This window comes from Ovis aries, chromosome 7 (genome assembly GCF_016772045.2).
Source record: "Ovis aries strain OAR_USU_Benz2616 breed Rambouillet chromosome 7, ARS-UI_Ramb_v3.0, whole genome shotgun sequence".
Classification (NCBI taxonomy): Eukaryota; Metazoa; Chordata; class Mammalia; order Artiodactyla; family Bovidae; genus Ovis; species Ovis aries.
The window spans coordinates 16,127,661-16,147,969 of NC_056060.1; the positions used below are offsets into that span (position 1 = coordinate 16,127,661).

The following is a 20,309-nucleotide window of genomic DNA, read 5'->3' on the forward strand; positions in this document are numbered from 1 at the left end:
AATTACTCTAATGGTTACTTGAAATATTCAATTAGGAAAATGAATTTGAAAAATAAAATATCAGGAAAATTTCTTTAAATTGCAAATCATTTGGGAAGAGAACTGTTTGCTCTCCCAGAGGGAAACTAAGTTATATTTTGCCTTACTTAATTTTTAACCGGTTTCAGCAAATAAGTTACCACAGTTTCTTTTTGATGTTTACTGAATGTTATTTCCTATTTAGATCTCTAAAGTTGCTAAACTAAATTTTATTGTATTATGTCTCTAATGAAATAAATATTTAAGGTCAGCAGTACATAAGCTTTCATGGGTTTTGAATTTATTTATTTATTTACTTTTTCCCCCTTTAACTTGAAAGGTTAATCTAATTCTTGGATGTAGCGAAGGCTTTAAAATGAGTAGGAAGCTTATCACTACTCAGCAGAAAACCCTGGTTTTAGCTTTTAAAGTTACTATCACTTATACTTAGCAAATGTCAATGCAGTCTACTTTTTGAAATGTAAAAGTTTTCTATAATCTGAGAAACATAATAAAGTTATTGCATTTACCTTTAGATAAGCCTATTTGGTAGTTAGTAATGCATGTCAATACTCAAGAGTTTTCTTTCTCTCCATCCTCCCCTCCAAAATATATCAGTGTCTGTTTTGAAAACAAAATATTTTAACTCAAAATTTACATTTAATATTTTAACAAAAGTGACTTTGACTTTCTTAATTTTCTATTATATGGTTTTTAAAAACAGTAAATATATTCATGGAAAATTAGAAAACAATACTATATGTGCTATTTTGTAACCTCATTTTTTCAGTGTTAACCTCCATATATCCTTCCATCTTTTCTTCTTATCAAGGCCATAGTCAAATTTCCCAGCTTCAGACCAAGTTTCACATCTCGTTGTTAGAGTCCTTAAGTCTCTTTTTTAAAAAATCTAACCCAATGGTATTTTCATACCATTAATTTATTGAGGGGATGGAGCCAATTCTCCTGCAGGGTGTTTCATTGTCTAGATGTACTGGTTGCATCTGCTTTTAACTTGTTCCTCTGTCCCTTGTATTTTCTGATAACTCAAAGTTAAATCGTTGGGCCTAAGAGATCCAAGTTAAGCATTTTTGTCTGGGATATGCAATAGGCTATGTGTTTTTTATTTTAACTTATCAAGAGGCACAATATCTGGATGGGTCATCATTAATGAGACTGAATTTGACTACTGATTTAGGGTGATGACTGATCTCTTCATTGTAGAGTTTCACCTTTTTCTCCTTGTGACTGGGAAATAATATGCTTGGTGTTACTTTGCACACAGTATGAATCATTAAATCCCTATCAAACATATGCCTGGGTATAATACTTGCCTAAATTAATAATTAATAATTTGAACCAGAGATCAAATTGCCAACATCTGCTGGATCATCGAAAAAGCAAGAGAGTTCCAGAAAAACATCTATTTCTGCTTTATTGACTATGCCAAAGCCTTTGACTGTGTGCATCACAATAAACTGTGGAAAATTCTGAAAGAGATGGGAATACAGACCACCTGACCTGCCTCTTGAGAAACCTATATGCAGGTCAGGAAGCAACAGTTAGAACTGGACATGGATCAACAGACTGGTTCCAGATAGGAAAAGGAGTACGTCAAGGCTGTATATTGTCACCCTGCTTATTTAACTTATATGCAGAGTACATCATGAGAAATGCTGGGCTGGAAGAAGCACAAGCTGGAATCAAGATTGCCAGGAGAAATATCAATAACCTCAGATATGCAGATGACACCACCCTTATGGCAGAAAGTGAAGAGAAGCTAAAAAGCCTCTTGATGAAAGCGAAAGAGGAGAGTGAAAAAGTTGGCTTAAAGCTCAACATTCAGAAAACTAAGATCATGGCATCTAGTCCCATCACTTCATGGGAAATAGATGGGGAAACAGTGGAAACAGTGTCAGACTTTATTTTTCTGGGCTCCAAAATCACTGCACATGGTGACTGCAGCCATGAAATTAAAAGACACTTACTCCTTGGAAGGAAAGTTATGACCAACCTAGATAGTATATTAAAAAGCAGACATTACTTTGCCAACAAAGGTCCGTCTAGTCAGGGCTGTGGTTTTCCAGCAGTCATGTATGGATGTGAGAGTTGGACTGTGAAGAAGGCTGAGCGCCGAAGAATTGATGCTTTTGAACTGTGGTGTTGGAGAAGACTCTTGAGAGTCCCTTGTACTGCAAGGAGATCCAACCAGTCCATTCTGAAGATCAGCCCTGGGATTTCTTTGGAGGGAATGATGCTAAAGCTGAAACTCCAGTACTTTGGCCACCTCATGTAAAGAGTTGACTCATTGGAAAAGACTCTGATGCTGGGAGGGATTGGGGGCAGGAGGAGAAGGGGACGACAGAGGATGAGATGGCTGAATGGCATCACTGACTCGATGGACGTGGGTCTGAGTGAACTCTGGGAGTTGGTGATGGACAGGGAGGCCTGGCGTGCTGCGATTCATGGGGTCACAAAGAGTCAGACATGACTGAGCAGCTGAACTGAACTGAACTGAACTGAAATTAATAATTGCATGAGGAATCACATATGCTAGTTTTCTGATTTTGATTTTTTTTCTTCCACATTATTAACCACATATTTTCTGTAAAATAGAATTTTTTATCATCTGGGACTATTGGTTTGTTCTCCTGCAAAAACTAGATAAATAAATTCTTTCAGTTACATATTTTTATCAAAAAATGACATCAGTATCTTTTCTGGCTTTCTCCTTTTCTGAATGTTACTATAGACTCATGGATTTTTATTGATTCACCATTTCAGTCAATGTCAGTCATAATTCTCACAACTTTGACTTAATGGGGAAGGGGGATCTTTCAGAATGATTTCTCTGAGAAGCCTTGATTGTTTTTATTTTTTTTCCTGATTGCTTAAAAATCTGGATGTAAAGGTTATTAAAAGTTTTTAATGGGTTTTTCTTTTTTTTTTTTCCATCATATGCCTCATCATAATGGTAGTCTGCTAGTTCCATAAGCAGGTCTTTTGGGTCATTGAGGAAGGGTGCATCTCAAAGAAGCACAAAAGCTTTTTATTTCTGTTTAAATTGGTCTAAATGTTAGGTATAGCTGACAGATAATTCAAAAGTTGCCCCATTAAATATTTTTAATAGAGGGCTCTTTTTTTTTATGAAACATCACTTATTATTATCAGTTTGCCCATGCTGCTATATAAGGAAATCCTCAATTTATAAATACATGACTTATGAAGATTTGCTTGTTCCACACTTGTTTTTTTGCATTCAACATGTTTTCTCATAGTAAATGTGAATGATAAAGTATATTATTGGGTTCTGGCTCTTACAATCTGTGTACGATTTCCAAATTGGATCAAGCCCATATCTTTGCCTCCCTTCCCTCCTGTTGCCCCACTGAAATAAAATATATAGAAATAAGAAATGAAATCAATAACAAGAAATGGGAAGATTACCACAGAATGATAATCTAACATGTTCCTGGGTTTCTTTTTGAATACTAGAAGGCACAGCTCTACCCTCCTCCTTACCTCTCTCATCCCTGCATTTGAACTGCAGATAGCTGGCATGTGCGCATGCTGAGTTGCTTCAGTCATGTCCTACTCTGTGTGGCCCTATGGACCATAGCCCACCAGACTCCTCTGTCCATGAGATTCTCCAGGCAAGAATACTGGAATGCATTGCCATACCCTCCTCTGGGAGATCTTCCCAACCCAGGGATCGAACCCACGTTTTGCCAGGGTTTCTTTAGAGAAATTGGGAGAAGCTAAGGCTTCTAGAGTACAAGTTATGTCCCCAGAACAAAATAAAAGTCATCCTCATTCTGGCATCTAGAAGGCCTGCTGGGTCCCCACCCACACACCCTAAAGGAACAGTACCACTCAGCTTGTACCTAGCCCACACAGAGCTCCTCTCTGGAGAGAGGTCTAGCTAGAAATCAGACCATCTTCACAATAACAGAGGAAATCTGTGTTGGCTAATGAGTCATTCAAGCCTAAAGATGAGTGAGTAACCAAAGATCACAAGCGTGTCAGGAAAGCTAATACTGTGAAAGAGACTAAAATAACCAGGAAAATTACCACTAAAGAAAATAGACATATCAGAGAGAAACTTACAAGAACAGAACTCTAACATACTCAGAGCTACAAAAGGATACTACATCTGTTGAATAAGAATAAGAGAACACAAGGTTTCAGATGGAAGAGTACACCACGTACTGAAATAGTGAATTAAATATCATACTGTAACACATTCTTGTAAAACTGAAGAATTCGTAGGGTAAACACAAAATCCAGAGGGAAGTTATGCACAAAATGACATGTATCAGATTGAAATCAGACCTCTCATCAGTAGCTGGTAATGCTTTAAGAAAGTAAAATATTGCCTTCAGCATTTAGAAAGAAAATCATATGCAGCCCAAGGATTCTGTATCGTGCCAAACTATTAATCAAAGGTGAGAGCAGAATAAAGTTGCTTTCAGACATGCAAGGGCTCAGGGTTTACCTCCTCTTGGAATTAAAAGAAATGAGTGAATTACACATTCATCATCAGCTTTCCTGAAAAACAGAAAATCATTATATATTTTTCATTAAACCTTTTCTTTTAACAGTTTTTTTTTTTAATCTCATTGCTGCCAGAAGGGTTTATTGAGAGGAGAAGGGGAAAGAAGGATTACAGCCATAAAATGAGTAGTTGTGGATTTACACCATGAAATAAATTAGAGCTCCTGTAGCGAACAGCAATAAGCCTAGTCTCTCTACTTTCAGTGTACTGAGATATTCGATATGTTGCACATATAACTAACCTATAGTTTTCCATATTTCCCAATGACCTCAGCAACAAGCAAGCCAGGACTACTATATACAGTCACAACCGGTTGGTATACCACAAGACCGGTAGGGGCAACAGCATCATCCTCTTCTCCCATCGTGACTGCAAAGACATGATCTGGCTTGTATTTAAATGCATCGTTCTGAGTGCTGTGTCGAGAGTAGACTCTGGGGTAGAATAGTAGATCAAGGGTAGAAAGCAGGGAGAGCAGTTCAGACATCATTACAGTGTGCTCAGTCACTTGGCTGTGTCCAACTCTTTGTGACCCCATGGACTGTAGTTTGCCAGGCTCTGCTGTCCATGGAGTTTTCCAGGCAAGAATACAGGAGTGGGTTGCCATTTCTTACTCCAGGGGATCTTCCTGACCCAGGGATCAAACCCACGTCTCCTGCATTGGCAGGTAGATTCTTAACCACTGCAACAGCTGGGAAGCCCCCATCATTGCAGTATTCTAAGTGAAAGATGGCAGTAGCTCTGGTATGGTGTGAACAGTGGAGTTGGTGAAAATGATTAGAATCTGGATATAATTTAAATGTGGGGCCAACAGGATTTCCTGACTGGTTGGATTTGGGGTGAACAAGAAAGGACTCAGTATTTCTGGTCTGACCAGTAAAACAACAGGTAGAGGGGAAAGCTTAGGGAATAAATTTTGAATGTTATGTGCTGGGGGCCAGCGTGAGGAATCCCGCCCGTGACAAGGTCATGCGGAAGGAAGCCTGACAAAACGCAAGGACGTGATCAGGCTTCAGGGCTTCCCCCTGGAATTTCCTGAGCATCCACCCGTCAAGACCAGAGTCTGCCTGCATTACTGTGTTATGCTTTCCACCTACTCTTCTGTCATTAACAGGGGGCTGTCCCCCCACCACCTTTTTCTGGAAAAAATTAGAGCTTTTAGATCATAAATCTCCTGGGCGTAATACAAGTGTTTCAATCCAAAAACCCCTCTGATGGCTTTCTAGCCTGCCTGCAGCTGTGTATGTGATTGTTTGAGGCCTCCTGACCGCGGGAGGCACAGGAAGCTTAAAACATCCTAGGAATGTAGGGGCTTCCGAGGAGTCAAAATCATTAGAATAGGACTGATTAAAGGCTTCATTTGTTGAGCCAATACTTGCTGCCAAATTTTCATATCTTTTATTTTTAGATATAGTTGGTATATAGAAAAACAGGTAGTAGACCTGGTATTAGCAACATTAGATCTTTGAGTTAAGCACTTTCTTTGTTATAACCCACTGCACCTTTGTTCTACAGGAATGTAACTTTATTTAGTACTTTGAGGGTGATGCAGAGTAGAGAAAAACACTTTTAGGGAAATGGAGTTTTCTGGTTGATAGACAATTATCCAAGCCATAAAAATGTTAACAGGCCTCTTGGCCAGAAGATATTGTAAACCACCTGAGACCTTTTGTATATGGGAGGGTATGCAAAAAGAAAGCCTTGTTTGTCTCAGTGAGGGTCAGGACTGCTGCCCCTGCATAACTCTGCATATTCCATTATTTCTTTATGTACAACTTGGGGTATATAAGCTGATTTTTAAAAATAGTTTTTGGAGTCCTGCACCAATGCTGGGCTTCCCCATGTCATTCTTTTCTCTCCTTTTTCGGCTGAATTCCCATCTGGAGTGGGGAGGCTCACCACGTCTGCTTACTTGCCCTGGCTGCTAAGACCCACACGAAAGGGAGCCTAAGGCGGGGCACCCTTCGATATTCGCGTGGGCGCCGGTGGCCTAACGTAGATGGTGCAAACCTCTTGTCTCGAGGTTTTATTGGTTTTCCCTGTAAACCAAGTTATTCAGCATCTTTTCTCCACTTAATTTTACTACTATACTATTTCTTCCTAATCTAATCTTATATTAATAAATAAGTTTTTTTCCTCGCCTATCCGTCTCCCCTTCGAATCACCCTGGATCCACCGGGGCTGGACCCCTGCAGTTATGTTTCGGAAACCCATTTGACTTCCAAATAAAGATGTCAGTTACTTGGATTGGCACATACACATGTATGCCTGCAGTTCTGAAGAAAGATCTGGCCTGGAGATAGAATTTGGGGAAAAGTCAGCATATAAATTGTATTTAACGCCATGTGATTCATGAGTGAGATCACCTGGGAGTGAATAGAGATAAAGAAGAGGTCTGAGGACTTGGACCCTAAGACATTTCAACATTAAGATTCAGGGAGATGAGAAGGAATGATTGAAGATGACTAGGAGGAGCATCTAGCCGGGGTATAAGGAGAAACAAGAAAGAATGGTGCCCTGGAAGTCAGGAAAGAAAGTGTTTCAGAAAGGAAAGGGCCATTTATGCTCCTGAGAGGTAACACAGATTGAGCACTGTTGGATTTGGCACCATGGATGTCAGTGTTTACCTTGACAAGACCTGTTATATTTTTTCAAACAGCTACTCAGTTGTTAGGACGAAAGCATGTGTTAAGTTGTTGGAGCCCACCTATTTCGTAAATGGAAGAAATAGGTATTTCTTTTGACATAGGGGCTTTGTGAAAAAGTTATTAAGAATCCAAGGGAGGCACACACAGGGCAAGTTTGGGAATCTTTGCTTTAGAGGATCATGCTAACTGAGGGTGTTAAGAGGGGGAAGCATCTCTTCCTTTTCTTTGTCTCTGCTGAAAAGTTTGAGTTAGTAATTTTAAGTGTGATCAGATTACATGCAGTTAATAAAACTGCCCTAGTGTGGCGGTTCAGTATAAAAAAGTAAGCCTTATCCTGTCAAATGTCAATAGTACATCTTTGTGTGAATTTTTCTTCTTGCCTCCATAGGTATGGTCTGAATATGCGTTGCTTGGCAGCTCGGGTCAACTATAAGACTTTGATTATCATCTGCGCACTCTTCACTTTGGTCACAGTACTTTTGTGGAATAAGTGTTCCAGTGACAAAGCGATCCAGGTTCCACGGCACTTGAGTAGTGGCTTCAGAGCGGATGCCTTAGAAAAAAGAGCGGCAGCGTCTGAGAGCAACAACTATGTGAACCACATGGCCAAGCAGTCTGAGGAGGCCTTCCCTCAGGAACAGCAGAAAGCGCCCCCTGTTGTTGGGGGCTTCAATAACAATGGGGGAGGCAAGGTGTTAGGGCTCAAATATGAAGAAATTGACTGCCTCATAAATGATGAACACACAATTAAAGGGAGACGAGAGGGGAATGAAGTCTTTCTTCCATTCACCTGGGTAGAGAAATATTTTGACGTTTACGGAAAGGTGGTTCAGTATGATGGCTATGATCGGTTTGAATTCTCTCATAGCTATTCCAAAGTCTATGCGCAGAGAGCCCCTTATCACCCTGATGGTGTGTTTATGTCCTTTGAAGGCTACAATGTGGAAGTCCGAGACAGAGTCAAGTGCATAAGTGGGGTTGAAGGTTGGTATCCATCTACTCCGCTGCGTTTTTCTATCCAGATTGTCTTGAGAAATAAGTGACTGTGTTAATTACATAGCAAGTACTTACATAGCTTATTAAAAGAGACCTGTCACCACTCCGACTTAGCATGGAGGAACAGGTTAAACCTGAACCTTGGACAGCCTTCTAGATGGTGATTTAAGGGCTCCAATAAGATCATACCTGATTAAATAGGATTATGCCATTAACCTGCCCCAGAAACTAAAATTATCAAAGTCAAGGCACAGCATCTTCAGAAATTTTGCATTAAAATATACAGTTATTATCCTATGAGAGGAGATGGGAAAGGGAGACAGACCATCCAGCGAACCCATCAATGTACCAGTGCCATCTTGTTATCAGATTAGCCAGGTATCATCTCTGGTTGAAGGTTTAAAGGTCTCAGAACAAGATAATCCATAGTACCGTTTTCTCTGAACCTATATTGGAACTCCTACAGTCTACTGTCTATGTTGTCTTTCCTTGTCTTTAAAATTTGGAGCACTGAGGGTTCCTTACAGATGTTTTGGAATTTATATTTCAAACCTAGAATTGATCAGAAAGCCAAACTGGATTTGACTTTAAAGTGTATAATTTAATCAAATGAAAGAACTTAATGTGTTTTAAGATTGCTTGGTTTGAGTTTTATTTCATTTTTCTCATTTATAAAAAGTAATTTTCATATCTTAATATTTTAATTTTTGTAATATCTTTACAGAATGTTTAGTAGAAGGAAGGGGCCAAATTCATATAGATTCTTACCATTCAAAATAATGATTACCATTTTTATGTATTCTCAGAAGGTCTTTATACCTAGGTATATGTTTTAACATAGTTGTAATGATATTTATTGTGCAGTGTTCAAGAGGGTAATAGTTTGTTAGAGACTTGAAAGTTCTCCATTGCCAAATCTTTTTCCCCCAGTAGTTTTTTATGATGTGTAAGGTGCCTAGGTGCTAAAGAAAAAGTGAAAAGCACCTATAACCACTATTAATATTTTGATGTTTTTTCCAATCTTTTTGTTGTTGTTGTATATATACATTTTTAAAAACAGTTTAGAATCATGCTCTGTAGTCGATTTTGTATTTTTTTCCCCTCAACAGGATTATTTCCTCTTGTTATTGAATATTTATTGAGCATTTTAAACACTAATAATCAGGATATTTCATAAAAGTGTATGGAATAATGTATGGGACCTTGCTCTTTAGTTGGACAGTTAGGTCAGATATTTTTTGTCATTATACATAATGGTATAGATAGTCATAGTTCATCATTTACTGTTTTAAATGTATTCTCAGAGTTGTTTCCCTAGGAAATAAATTACCTTGCCAAATAGTAAGTTTTGTCAAACTGTTTTCCAAGAAGGTTGACTCTATTCATGCTTCTGGTAGCAGAGTATAAGGATACTCATCATCTCACTCCTGCCATCATGAAACATTATTTTTTAATCTGTCATTAACCAAGGGGTCTCATAATTTGCTTTATGTAGCAATTAGTGAGGTCAGGTATCTTTTTCATATCCTTTTAACTGTTATAGAATGGCCTTGATTTTCTTTCCCCTCTCTTTTCATTGTGATTATGTTGCCTTTTGGAAAAATATATCGTGAGACCTTTTATATATATATAGCAAGGGTAGTAGCACCTTGTTATATTTGTTAAAGATATTTTCTTTAATTTGACTGTCTTTTCATTTTACTTACGATTTGTTAGTTTTAGAAATTTTTAGTTCTATTTACTAAGGAATTTTTTTTTAATTACTACTTTTATGCTTAGAAAATCATTTGCTATGCCATGATCAGCTATTCATCTTTATTTTCTCTAATAGTTTTATGGTTTTGTATTTTTACATTTAATTTTTTAGTCCCTCTAAGCTGATTTATATTTTGGCAAATGGTACAAAGCCAAGGTCTAATTTTAGTTTTTCCCCGTACATTTATTGAATCTTCCTTCCCCTGCTGATCAATGATACAATCTTTATCATTATACTAAAATATTTTAAAACTAGAGTATGTTTCCGGCCTACTGTTCTGTTCCATTGATCGGTCTATCACTTCTTAGGCCAATTGCATATTATCATAGTTATTACACATATAATGAGATAGTATAAACCTTCCTTTTACTCAGTGAAAATCTTTTGAAAAAAGAAATCTACCCTTGGAGAAAGAAGACTGAAGTTAAAAAGCTTATCTGCAGCCTGGGTTTCTTACCCTATATCGTCCTCAGTTCCTTAAACTATTTTGAAACTACACCAAAATGCATATGGTTTTATAAGTTCCTGGTTTCTGCTGTGCCTGCCTGTTGCTTGTTGACTCATTTTAGGACTCCAAATAGGAGTTTATCTCAACACATACACCATGATGCAATAGTAAAATATTCTGTACAGTGTGGTATTACTGTATTTCCCATGTAAGCAATTACTAAAGTAAACAGTCATACCAAACATTTGAAAGTTTTACTTAGAACTTTACAAGAGGTGATCCATTAATGAATTCATCAAAAATCTATGGTTAAGGAACCTTACCTTGTAGTCCAGTTGTTAAGACTCTACACTTCCAATGCAGGGGGCCTGGGTTCAATCCCTGGTAGGGGAACTAGATTCCACATGCTGCAACTAAGACCTGGGACAGCCAAATAAATGAAAATAAATGTATTTTTTTAAAAATCCATGGTTAAATATACAACTGTAATTCATTTTTTTAAAGTACTCCTTATTCTCAGGAATTACATTTTGACGTGAGGGATATGAGAAAGAATTGCAAATTGTTTATACTCAAGTTGCCTCGTCATAGCTGGCTTCTTAAGCAAATACTTTAACCATCTGATGATATAGTTGCTAGACCAAATCTTGATATTGGAGGGAAAGATGAATATATAATTAACTTGACTGTTAAGTACAGATTAAACCTGAACTAAAAAAAGTTCAGGTTTAATACTCTAGAATAAAACAGGTAATTGTTAACTATCAATATATGTGTTTAAATTGTATAGAACTTGAATGATGACATCGAATTATGAAAAATGACATTTATAGCTATGAGCAAGGGTAGCACTCATTAAAAATCAGTCCTTAAAAGATAATTTACAACAATGCATTGTTATCTGTCAACAAATAATGAATGAGGATGAATAAACATTTAATTTTGGTTTTCATTTCTGGTTAATTTGGTACTATTTTTAGTAATTATGAAAACAGTGTAATAAGGAAGCTTTATAACCCTGTGGATAACCCTGTGAAGTAAAACAGTGAAATAGGTATTCAGAATAGGATTATGAATGTCTGGAGATAGTTATTTATTTTGTTTCTCTATTTTATAGGTGTACCTTTATCTACACAGTGGGGACCTCAAGGCTATTTCTACCCAATCCAGATTGCACAGTATGGGTTAAGTCACTACAGCAAGAATCTAACTGAGAAACCCCCTCATATAGAGGTATATGAAACAGCAGAAGACAGGGACAAAAACAGCAAGCCCAGTGACTGGACTGTGCCCAAGGGCTGCTTTATGGCTAGTGTGGCTGACAAGTCAAGATTCACCAATGTTAAACAGTTCATTGCTCCAGGTAAGTCCTGCTTCATGTGTGTCTGCTAATTTTATGTTGATTTATGACACCTGATACTCCCTTAAAATGGTTTTTATGCTTGTAAAAATCACATTAGCAGATGCCTTCACATTACATATATAAAGACACAAATAGTGTCACCCAAATGAAATCTAAAAAAGGATCAGCTAAAAAGTTCAAGGTTATATAAGGAATATTTACTGTGTGGAGAGCCAAGCCACAAGAACCAGGTTACTGCATGAGGGCTTTCTCCTTCCAGAGATCTATATCCCACAGGAATGAAGTTCCTCAGTTTAATATTTCAGCATAGTATTCATCCTTTAATTTTCAAACTATTTTGCATTAAAGTAGAAATTTTTCTTTCTAGAGAGAGCCATCCTTTCCTTTGCCTATTTTTTACCAATAGCTTTTTATTTGTTCAAGCTAATAGAGCATTACCAACCAGCCCTGCTTCCTATGTGGAACTTTGTTAATGTGCTAGATTGTTTCAAACTTCATATAAAGCCATTTCATTAATAAAATCTTTTATAAAATCAAATTAACTTTATGCAACATTTCCCCTTTTACTAAGACAGTCTCATTAATTGGGATGTAATGTATTTCTCTCTACTAATCAATATCCATGAGAATTAATGAGTTCATTAGTTAAAAAGACAATGGAATCATTTTAGTTAGTACCTCAGGCTTAGTTTTCTGTGGAGAAATGTTTTCAAGAGCAGAACTCATCCTTCCTCCCACCAGCCTTGCCAGTTGGTAAATAAAAAGAGAGAAAAGGTTAGAAGACCTTTTCTGTATTCTCTCCTTGTCCTTTATTGATGGCTGTGTAATTCACAGACCTTGAAAGCCACAATACAAATCTACTCCTTCTAGATGACCTTAAGTAATGGATTTATGAGTGTTTAATGCAGTGCAAATAATGAGTGACCTTTAGTTTTTTATTCTGTGACTAAAACTTCTTTTATCCTGTGGCATTCTGTGATACTCTAGTACACAGAGCATCTTTGCCTATTGTAAAACAACAGGCTTGGCTGGGTGAGAAAGTACATGGAGATGTTTAAGAATATTTAGCTTATGGCTTGTAGCAGGAAATGCTTAGACTAAAAAGGACTTTTGATTTTGGGTGCATCTAGAGGGGTTATTTTTACACTGATTAATAGTGTAGTCTGGATTAGGGTAGAAAACAGCAGCCCTCATCTTGATCTCCTCAAGGGCTGAGAAGCTTTTTAGAACCATCTCTTGAATTCTGTTCTATTTAGAGCAGTAAAAGAAACTGAGCATATTATAACCAAACAGTAGCAGTGAACAACAAAACATTTCTTCTTCCTGCTGCTGCTACTGTTTGGTTATAATATGCTCAGTTTCTTTTACTGCTCTAAATATGCAAGAGAAATTTCTTGTTTGATTATTTGCCAAATAGAACAGCTCTTACCATTTTTTCAGTCTCTGAACGCTTTGGCTTCAGAATTATCATCATTGTTTTTTATTATGTTCCAAGCCACTATCCTTTTTCTTTTTAATCCTCACAGTTTCCTTGCAAAGTAATATTATCTCTACTTAACACGTGAAGAAACCAAGGCTCAAAGATGTATTTTGTTGAACATCTGAAAGCTAGTAAGTGGTGGAGTTAATAATTCAAACTAGGTTTGTTTAACTCCAAAATCTATGCTTTCCCCTCAATCTCCCCCAGTATTCCTCACTTTTTGTTGACTACAGGAGCCCATTGCTTAATTTCCAGAAGTTTTATTCACAATTCCAGTGAATGTCTGAAAACAAACCTATCATTTCCAACAACGATGGGTGATTAAGAGCATGTACTTTATAGAGCCAGACTAAACAACCTGGGTTCAGCTCTTTGTACCTTAGGCAAGTTACTTAACTTTTCTGTCTCTGTTCACCATCCATAAAGAGTAATAATAGCACTACTCTTGTGATTGTTATAATGGCTAAATGAATTAATGTGTAGCACTTAGAACACAGTAAATACTTACCAGATATTAATTAAATAAAAAATGTTTAGGGAATTCCCTGGCAGTCCAGTGTTTAGGACTCCATGCTTCTACCGTGAGGGGCTGGGTTCAATTGCTGATGGGGGGACTGCGATCCCGCAAGCATGCAGCATAGCCAAAAAAAAAAAATTTGAAATTGGTTTTCAAAAAGTCACTCAAAGCATCATTTGATGTTTAAGTCTAAGATGTTCTCATTCTCTGTACAACTTCCATAATTGCCTGTTCCATCAATTCATGTCTAACTGTTATTTTCTTCTAGCCTCTTTCTTATAATACTATGTGTTGAACCAGCTTTGGGCTATTTTTTTTCTTTTTTGTAGAATAGGTATATTAGACAGTCATTGATTATTGATCAACCAATTTTGATCTAGAAAAGGCAGTTTGACCACAGTACCTTAGCTATCTGCTAAGGCCATTAACCCCGCTAATATAAACTAGACAGGCCAAAAGGTAAAAGAGCTTTGTTCTGATGCTCACAAGCCATCGTGGACTCAACAATTCTGCCATTTGTTTATGGTTAACTTAGTAAAAATAAAAATTAAAAAAATAATAATCCAACATATATTGATGTATTAATTTTTTATGGTCAGTGGTTATCAAGGATGAATTTTAAGTAAATTTTAAATACGGAGAGAGACCTTCTATCCTAACCAGTATTTTTTGTTATATTTTTTCCCCTACAGAAACCAGTGAAGGTGTATCCTTGCAACTGGGGAACACAAAAGATTTTATTATTTCATTTGACCTCAAGTTCTTAACAAATGGAAGTGTGTCTGTGGTTCTGGAGACGACAGAAAAGAATCAGCTCTTCACTGTACATTATGTCTCAAATACCCAGCTAATTGCTTTTAAAGAAAGAGACATATACTATGGCATCGGGCCCAGAACATCATGGAGCACGGTTACCAGGGACCTGGTCACTGACCTCAGGAAAGGAGTGGGTCTTTCCAACACAAAAGCTGTCAAGCCAACAAGAATAATGCCCAAGAAGGTGGTTAGGCTGATTGCAAAAGGGAAGGGCTTCCTTGACAACATTACCATCTCTACCACAGCCCACATGGCTGCCTTCTTCGCTGCCAGTGACTGGCTGGTGAGGAACCAGGATGAGAAAGGCGGCTGGCCAATTATGGTGACCCGTAAGTTAGGGGAAGGCTTCAAGTCTTTAGAGCCAGGGTGGTACTCTGCCATGGCCCAAGGGCAAGCCATTTCTACATTAGTCAGGGCCTATCTCTTAACAAAAGACCATATATTCCTCAGTTCAGCTTTAAGGGCAACAGCCCCTTACAAGTTTCTGTCAGAGCAGCATGGAGTCAAGGCTGTGTTTATGAATAAGCATGACTGGTATGAAGAATATCCAACTACACCTAGCTCTTTTGTTTTAAATGGCTTTATGTATTCTTTAATTGGGCTGTATGACTTAAAAGAAACTGCAGGGGAAAAACTCGGGAAAGAAGCGAGGTCCCTGTATGAGCGTGGCATGGAATCCCTTAAAGCCATGCTCCCCTTGTATGACACTGGCTCAGGAACCATCTACGACCTCCGGCACTTCATGCTTGGCATTGCCCCCAACCTGGCCCGCTGGGACTATCACACCACCCACATCAATCAACTGCAGCTGCTTAGCACCATTGATGAGTCCCCAATCTTCAAAGAATTTGTCAAGAGGTGGAAAAGCTACCTTAAAGGCAGCCGGGCAAAGCACAACTAGAGCTCAGAACCAAAATCCTACGTCAGCCTCTGCTGTACACAGAAACTAGATAGAGGCTCTCTGTCAGCAGAGCATAGGCACATTTTAAAAGGGTGTATACTAGGTTTTTGTGGATTACATCAAAGTGATAAATGATCCTTAAAACCAGTCTTCTGAGATACTTGCATTCCATGGGTTTAGTGTCTAGAATGTCGGTGGCATTTAGAGCAGAAAAGTGTTTAGTCAGTGGGCTGAATGAAGATATTTAACTTGGCCTTGCTTATCACCCTGTTCAGTTCCACAGGTAGTCCAGTTCTCTCGATTTGGGAAAGACAATGGTAAGTAGTTCTTAATGGCCAGTTGTCCAACACTTGTCTGAAAACTTAGTATGGGGCTCTTTTAAAATGTGGTTATTTATGTTTAAGTTGAAAGCAGACTTTAAAAAATAATGTGCTAAAATACAGTAAATATGTACTTGTAGCCTGAATAGTGGACTGTGTGCAACTTTAAAAATGATCTTTCTTTTCTATAAATTAATTTCTTAGGGGTGGATGAGCGTTTGTTGCATTTGTTCAAGTTGGTATATATGGAGAATATTTTGAATTTATGGTTTGCTTGAAGTGTATAAATTAAAAACACAACCAGTGTTCAGGCTTCACAGTTATATAATGTAAGCACAACTAAAATGAAACTTGTTGACTGCACAAGAAATTATGAACCAGAACAAAAATGTTGTCTGTTTTATGAAACAATCTACAATCAGTAAAGATTTGATAATCAGTATACCCCTCCTCTACCCCCATTGTGGTGGTTTCTCTTTGCCACTGTCTCAAATTTTGTATTTCATTTCAGACTACACTCGAGAGTTTTGTCTATTTTGGGGGGACATTTTGGGAACATTTGGGAAATTTTACTATAAACCTAAATTTGGTGAGGAGGTAGTAATTTTAATAAGCCCACTACCACTGCCTTTTCTAGATTCTTTTCCCCTTTAAAGAAAAATACTAGGTCAGATATTATAAGGATTGTAGCAGATTTTTTTCCTACTTAGATCATTCTTGGTCCACAGCTTTCCAAACTATTGATGTACGCAAAATACATAGTTTTTGAGTAAGCTTTCCAAACTTTTCTGTATTGGTGTTTTTTCTTTGCAGTTTTTAATTTTAAATTATTTCAGCTCTTGGATAAAAGTGATGCTACTATATTAGCTGTACATGTGTAATCAGACCTTTATTTTGGTTTTATATCCCACATACCTCACATAAATAGGCATCATAGCCCTCATACCCTGGGCAGTGTCTGTTCTCGGACTTAGGCAGTAGGTCAGAACTGAGGGAGATTGATTTTGCTGTCTCTGTTTCAGTGTATGACAATACATTAAATCAATACAATAACTTATACAGATCGGAAATATGAGATCCGGTAGTTTCAGAGGACTGAGTCTGACACATGCAGTGCAGTGTGTGTGTGACCTATATGAAATGCACATCAAGAGCGAGGTGGGCACCTGCCTGCCCACTGCATCTTGACTGGACTCAGCCTACCAACACCACTCAGAAATGGGGAAATGTATACATGCCTTTGTGCAAAGTCTATGTTGTATCAGCAGCCAGAACAAAGACCTACAACTGACATGAAACTCTTAGTCACTAAGTCGTGTCCAACTCTTTGTGACCTCATGGACTGTAGCCTGCCAGGCTTCTCTGTCCATGGAATTCTCGAGGCAAGAATACTAGAGTGAGTAGCCATTCCCTTGCTCCAAGGGAACTTCACAACCCAGGGACCGAACCTGGGTCTCCTGCATTGCAGGCAGGGTCTTTACCATCTGAGCCACCAGGGAAGCCCATGGAAACTGGCCATGGAAAAGGAAGTTGGAACTCCCAGTTTATATGACCACAAGTCAATTTTGCCACAACAGTTGTGGGGTATTAGGTTTCTCCCTAGCTGTTGACCTTTGTAGTCTTCATACATTAGATGTCTCAATAAGAATGTCTAGACTCCTTTTTTAATTTTATTTTCACCACTCAAAAATAAACTTTCTCCAGTCTGGAAATCCGTTTTACTCCATTGTATTTGTTATTATTTAGAGCAGTCCAGATTTCGGCCTTCTGTTTGCATACTGCTACTTCAGATTGAGGGAATCAGTGAAAACAGTATGGTACTGCTTCTGTGACAAATATCAGTGCCTTAACAATGTGGCTGTCTTTTCTCACTGAAAGTAGAAAGACATTTTGGTCTAGAAATGGCATTGCAATTTCTTTGCTGTTGGTCTCATACTGCCTTCCATGTTGCAACAGCAACCTGATTTTTCCTGTGATCCCAGGATTTTCCAAGAGAGTGAGTTGAACCTGTAGCATCCCTGGCAGTACAAACCAGTGGTTCTCAAACTTTAGAATGCCTCAGCATCACCTGGGAGCTTACTGAAATACAGATTCCAGATATCCAGTAAATCTGCCTGTGAAGCATGGTAGTCTGCATTTTTAAAATAGGCATTCAGGTAATTCTGAGGCACATGATCTGAGGGACACATGTGGGGAAACACTGCCTGGGACCATCCATCATTTTTGTTCCTAAACACATAGGGAGTTTTCTAGGGTTTTAAATTATGCAAAATGTTTTGTCTGAGATTAGAGAGAACGGGGAAGGTATTTTGCCGTTTTTTGTTTTTTTTTTTTTAAATTCTTTAAATTTTTCCTTGTTCCAAGATTATGGGTATTAGTTGTTTACACTTATCTTGAGTTAGCTTTGATGTTTAATTAAATCTATTGCCACTTCAGTTATAAAACCAGCCAAAAGTTTCCAGATAAAGGTCAAGTTTGACCCTTTCAGAGTTACTGTACATAAAGGCTTCATCCAAAAACCATCCAGTGTACGTGAGCAAATACAAGAAACGACACACAAGCACAACTCTCCAGATGTGGCAGTCCTTTTTCTTTGTAGGTGTGCAGAAGTTTCACTGAAAGCTGCTATTTTCATCCTCCTTGTGATTGTTTTTCTTGTTTCTCCACTGTACATGTGGGTTATAGACCATATGTTAAATATGCAATAAAGTGTTTACTGGATGCCCTTCTGAAGGGTAGTCCTTTGTAAAGCTGTACAGACTTTGCAGTTTAAGCACAATGTGCACATGTTAGTTTTATATACAGCAAAACTTGATTTTTTGCAGATGGAAAGGTATTTTGTTTCTATACAAAGTAAATGGATTGTTTGTGCTTAATGTAAAGCTGCTTTATATAATTGTAAAATAAAGTTTTTATCTTAAAAGGACTATACCTGGATGTTTCTCTTCTCTGTTTATTCTAAGATTACTTGAGCCCAGCAAGCGGATTTCTGACCATTTTCAGTTTGGCTGGTGGCAACTAGTCATGCAATAAATGTTCGTGAAAGGTATATGAGACCCTTAAAGACAAACTGGGGAATATCATATGGGCTTTCACCCTAAGGAGGTTTAGTCCTGGGTGGGGCAGTGGAGAACACAGTATCCACAAACAGTTTCAGAAAAATAAAATGCCAAATGATATGATCAGTCAGGGAGGGTGTTACAGAGGAGGTGGAGCTAAGCAGGGGCTTTAGGTCTGGGTACCAGCTGGAAGAAGAGGTAATGTGAGCGAAAGCAGGGTGCATGACAGTGGTGAGGATTCCTTTTCCCATGCTAATTCAGGCTGGTAATCATTTTTGACTCATTCTGATTTAATTGAAAATTTGTTCTTGTATTTTCCATGTTACCCTCTTCTCCAGAACAAAAAGTGTTACTTAATCTTTTCACCTCTTCCTTTCAGAGAGTAATGATTTAGGCTCCCAAGTATGTATGAAATCAGAGACCAGTCTGGCTTTCTGTTATGTTTCATTGCACATTATTTTTTAGATTATAAATATTCCACACCATTTGTATATTGGAATTCCAGTTGATCACCAGTCAACTTTTTCTAGCTGATGAGTGTGTATCCTTTGACAGGCTGCTAATCAGCATGTTGGCATTTCTTCCTTCTCTCTCATCCTTAGTTGGGAAACAGCCATCAGGATGCAAGCAGTCCTTGGTCTGAATGAGGTCTCAGGCTGCTCTTGCCTTAATTTTGCTATTTGTAGCCAAACTGTTAATACATCAACCGTTCCACTTCAGCACACTGAGCATCACATATTAGCCTCCCTATAGCCCTTGAGGTGGGTCATACCCTCCATGCTACAGAGAACCTATTTCATGGTCTGGTGAGCTCTGCTTTCCTGAGAATGCTTCCTCTGTCTCCAGAGGGCTCTGATGGCCACTGTGTGCCTGTGACTCTGCCTCTTCTGCATGACTGTAGACACGGTGAGTCCCTCACTCAATCTGGGCCAGGCAATCTCTTCCCAGGAACTGGAAATTGGGATGAATTGGAAAAACTGAAGCAGATACACAGTGAAAAGCAGAGATGAGAACAGAATCTTGGCCGTGCTCCAGGCCCTGGACCCAGTGCACTTCTGAGGCCTGCTGGCTTCTGCTCTGGTTCCATAAGCTACCACTGTATCCCGAAGATAAATGAATCCTGCTTAACCACATAGTGTTTCTATTACAAACAAAAACATAATGTGAGTTCTGCATTTTCCTTTGGTCTGGACCACTGTATTTGCTTGGGCTGCCATTTTTTAAAATGCCACAGAAATGTGTGGCTTAAATAGTGGGGATTTATTTCTTTGCAGTTCTGGAGGCTGTAAGTCCAAAATCCAGATGTCATCGGGGTGGTTTCTTCTGAGGCCTCTTCCCTTGGTGTGCAGATGGCCACCTTCTTGCTGTGTCCTCACGTGGTAGTACCTGTGTTCTAACCTGTCATACTAAATTGGGGCCCATTAATTCACAA

At 38.3% G+C, this 20,309-nt stretch overlaps 1 protein-coding gene across 2 annotated transcripts in view; it reads left to right on the forward strand.

Annotated features, from left to right (window-relative positions):
* The window catches only part of GLCE (glucuronic acid epimerase), a 116,727-nt gene extending 97,982 nt beyond the window's left edge, over positions 1-18,745 (forward strand). Inside the window, exons 2-4 of one of the 2 annotated variants that reach the window (XM_004010269.6) lie at positions 7,610-8,205; positions 11,539-11,784; positions 14,474-18,745. In XM_004010269.6, the coding sequence (XP_004010318.2) occupies positions 7,623-8,205; positions 11,539-11,784; positions 14,474-15,498 (1,854 nt within the window). In that variant the 5' untranslated portion in view covers positions 7,610-7,622 and the 3' untranslated portion in view covers positions 15,499-18,745. The remainder of the gene's footprint in view (positions 1-7,609; positions 8,206-11,538; positions 11,785-14,473) is intronic. The other variant, XM_042252102.2, reaches the window with a different exon arrangement.
* Positions 18,746-20,309: the final 1,564 nt, after the last annotated feature.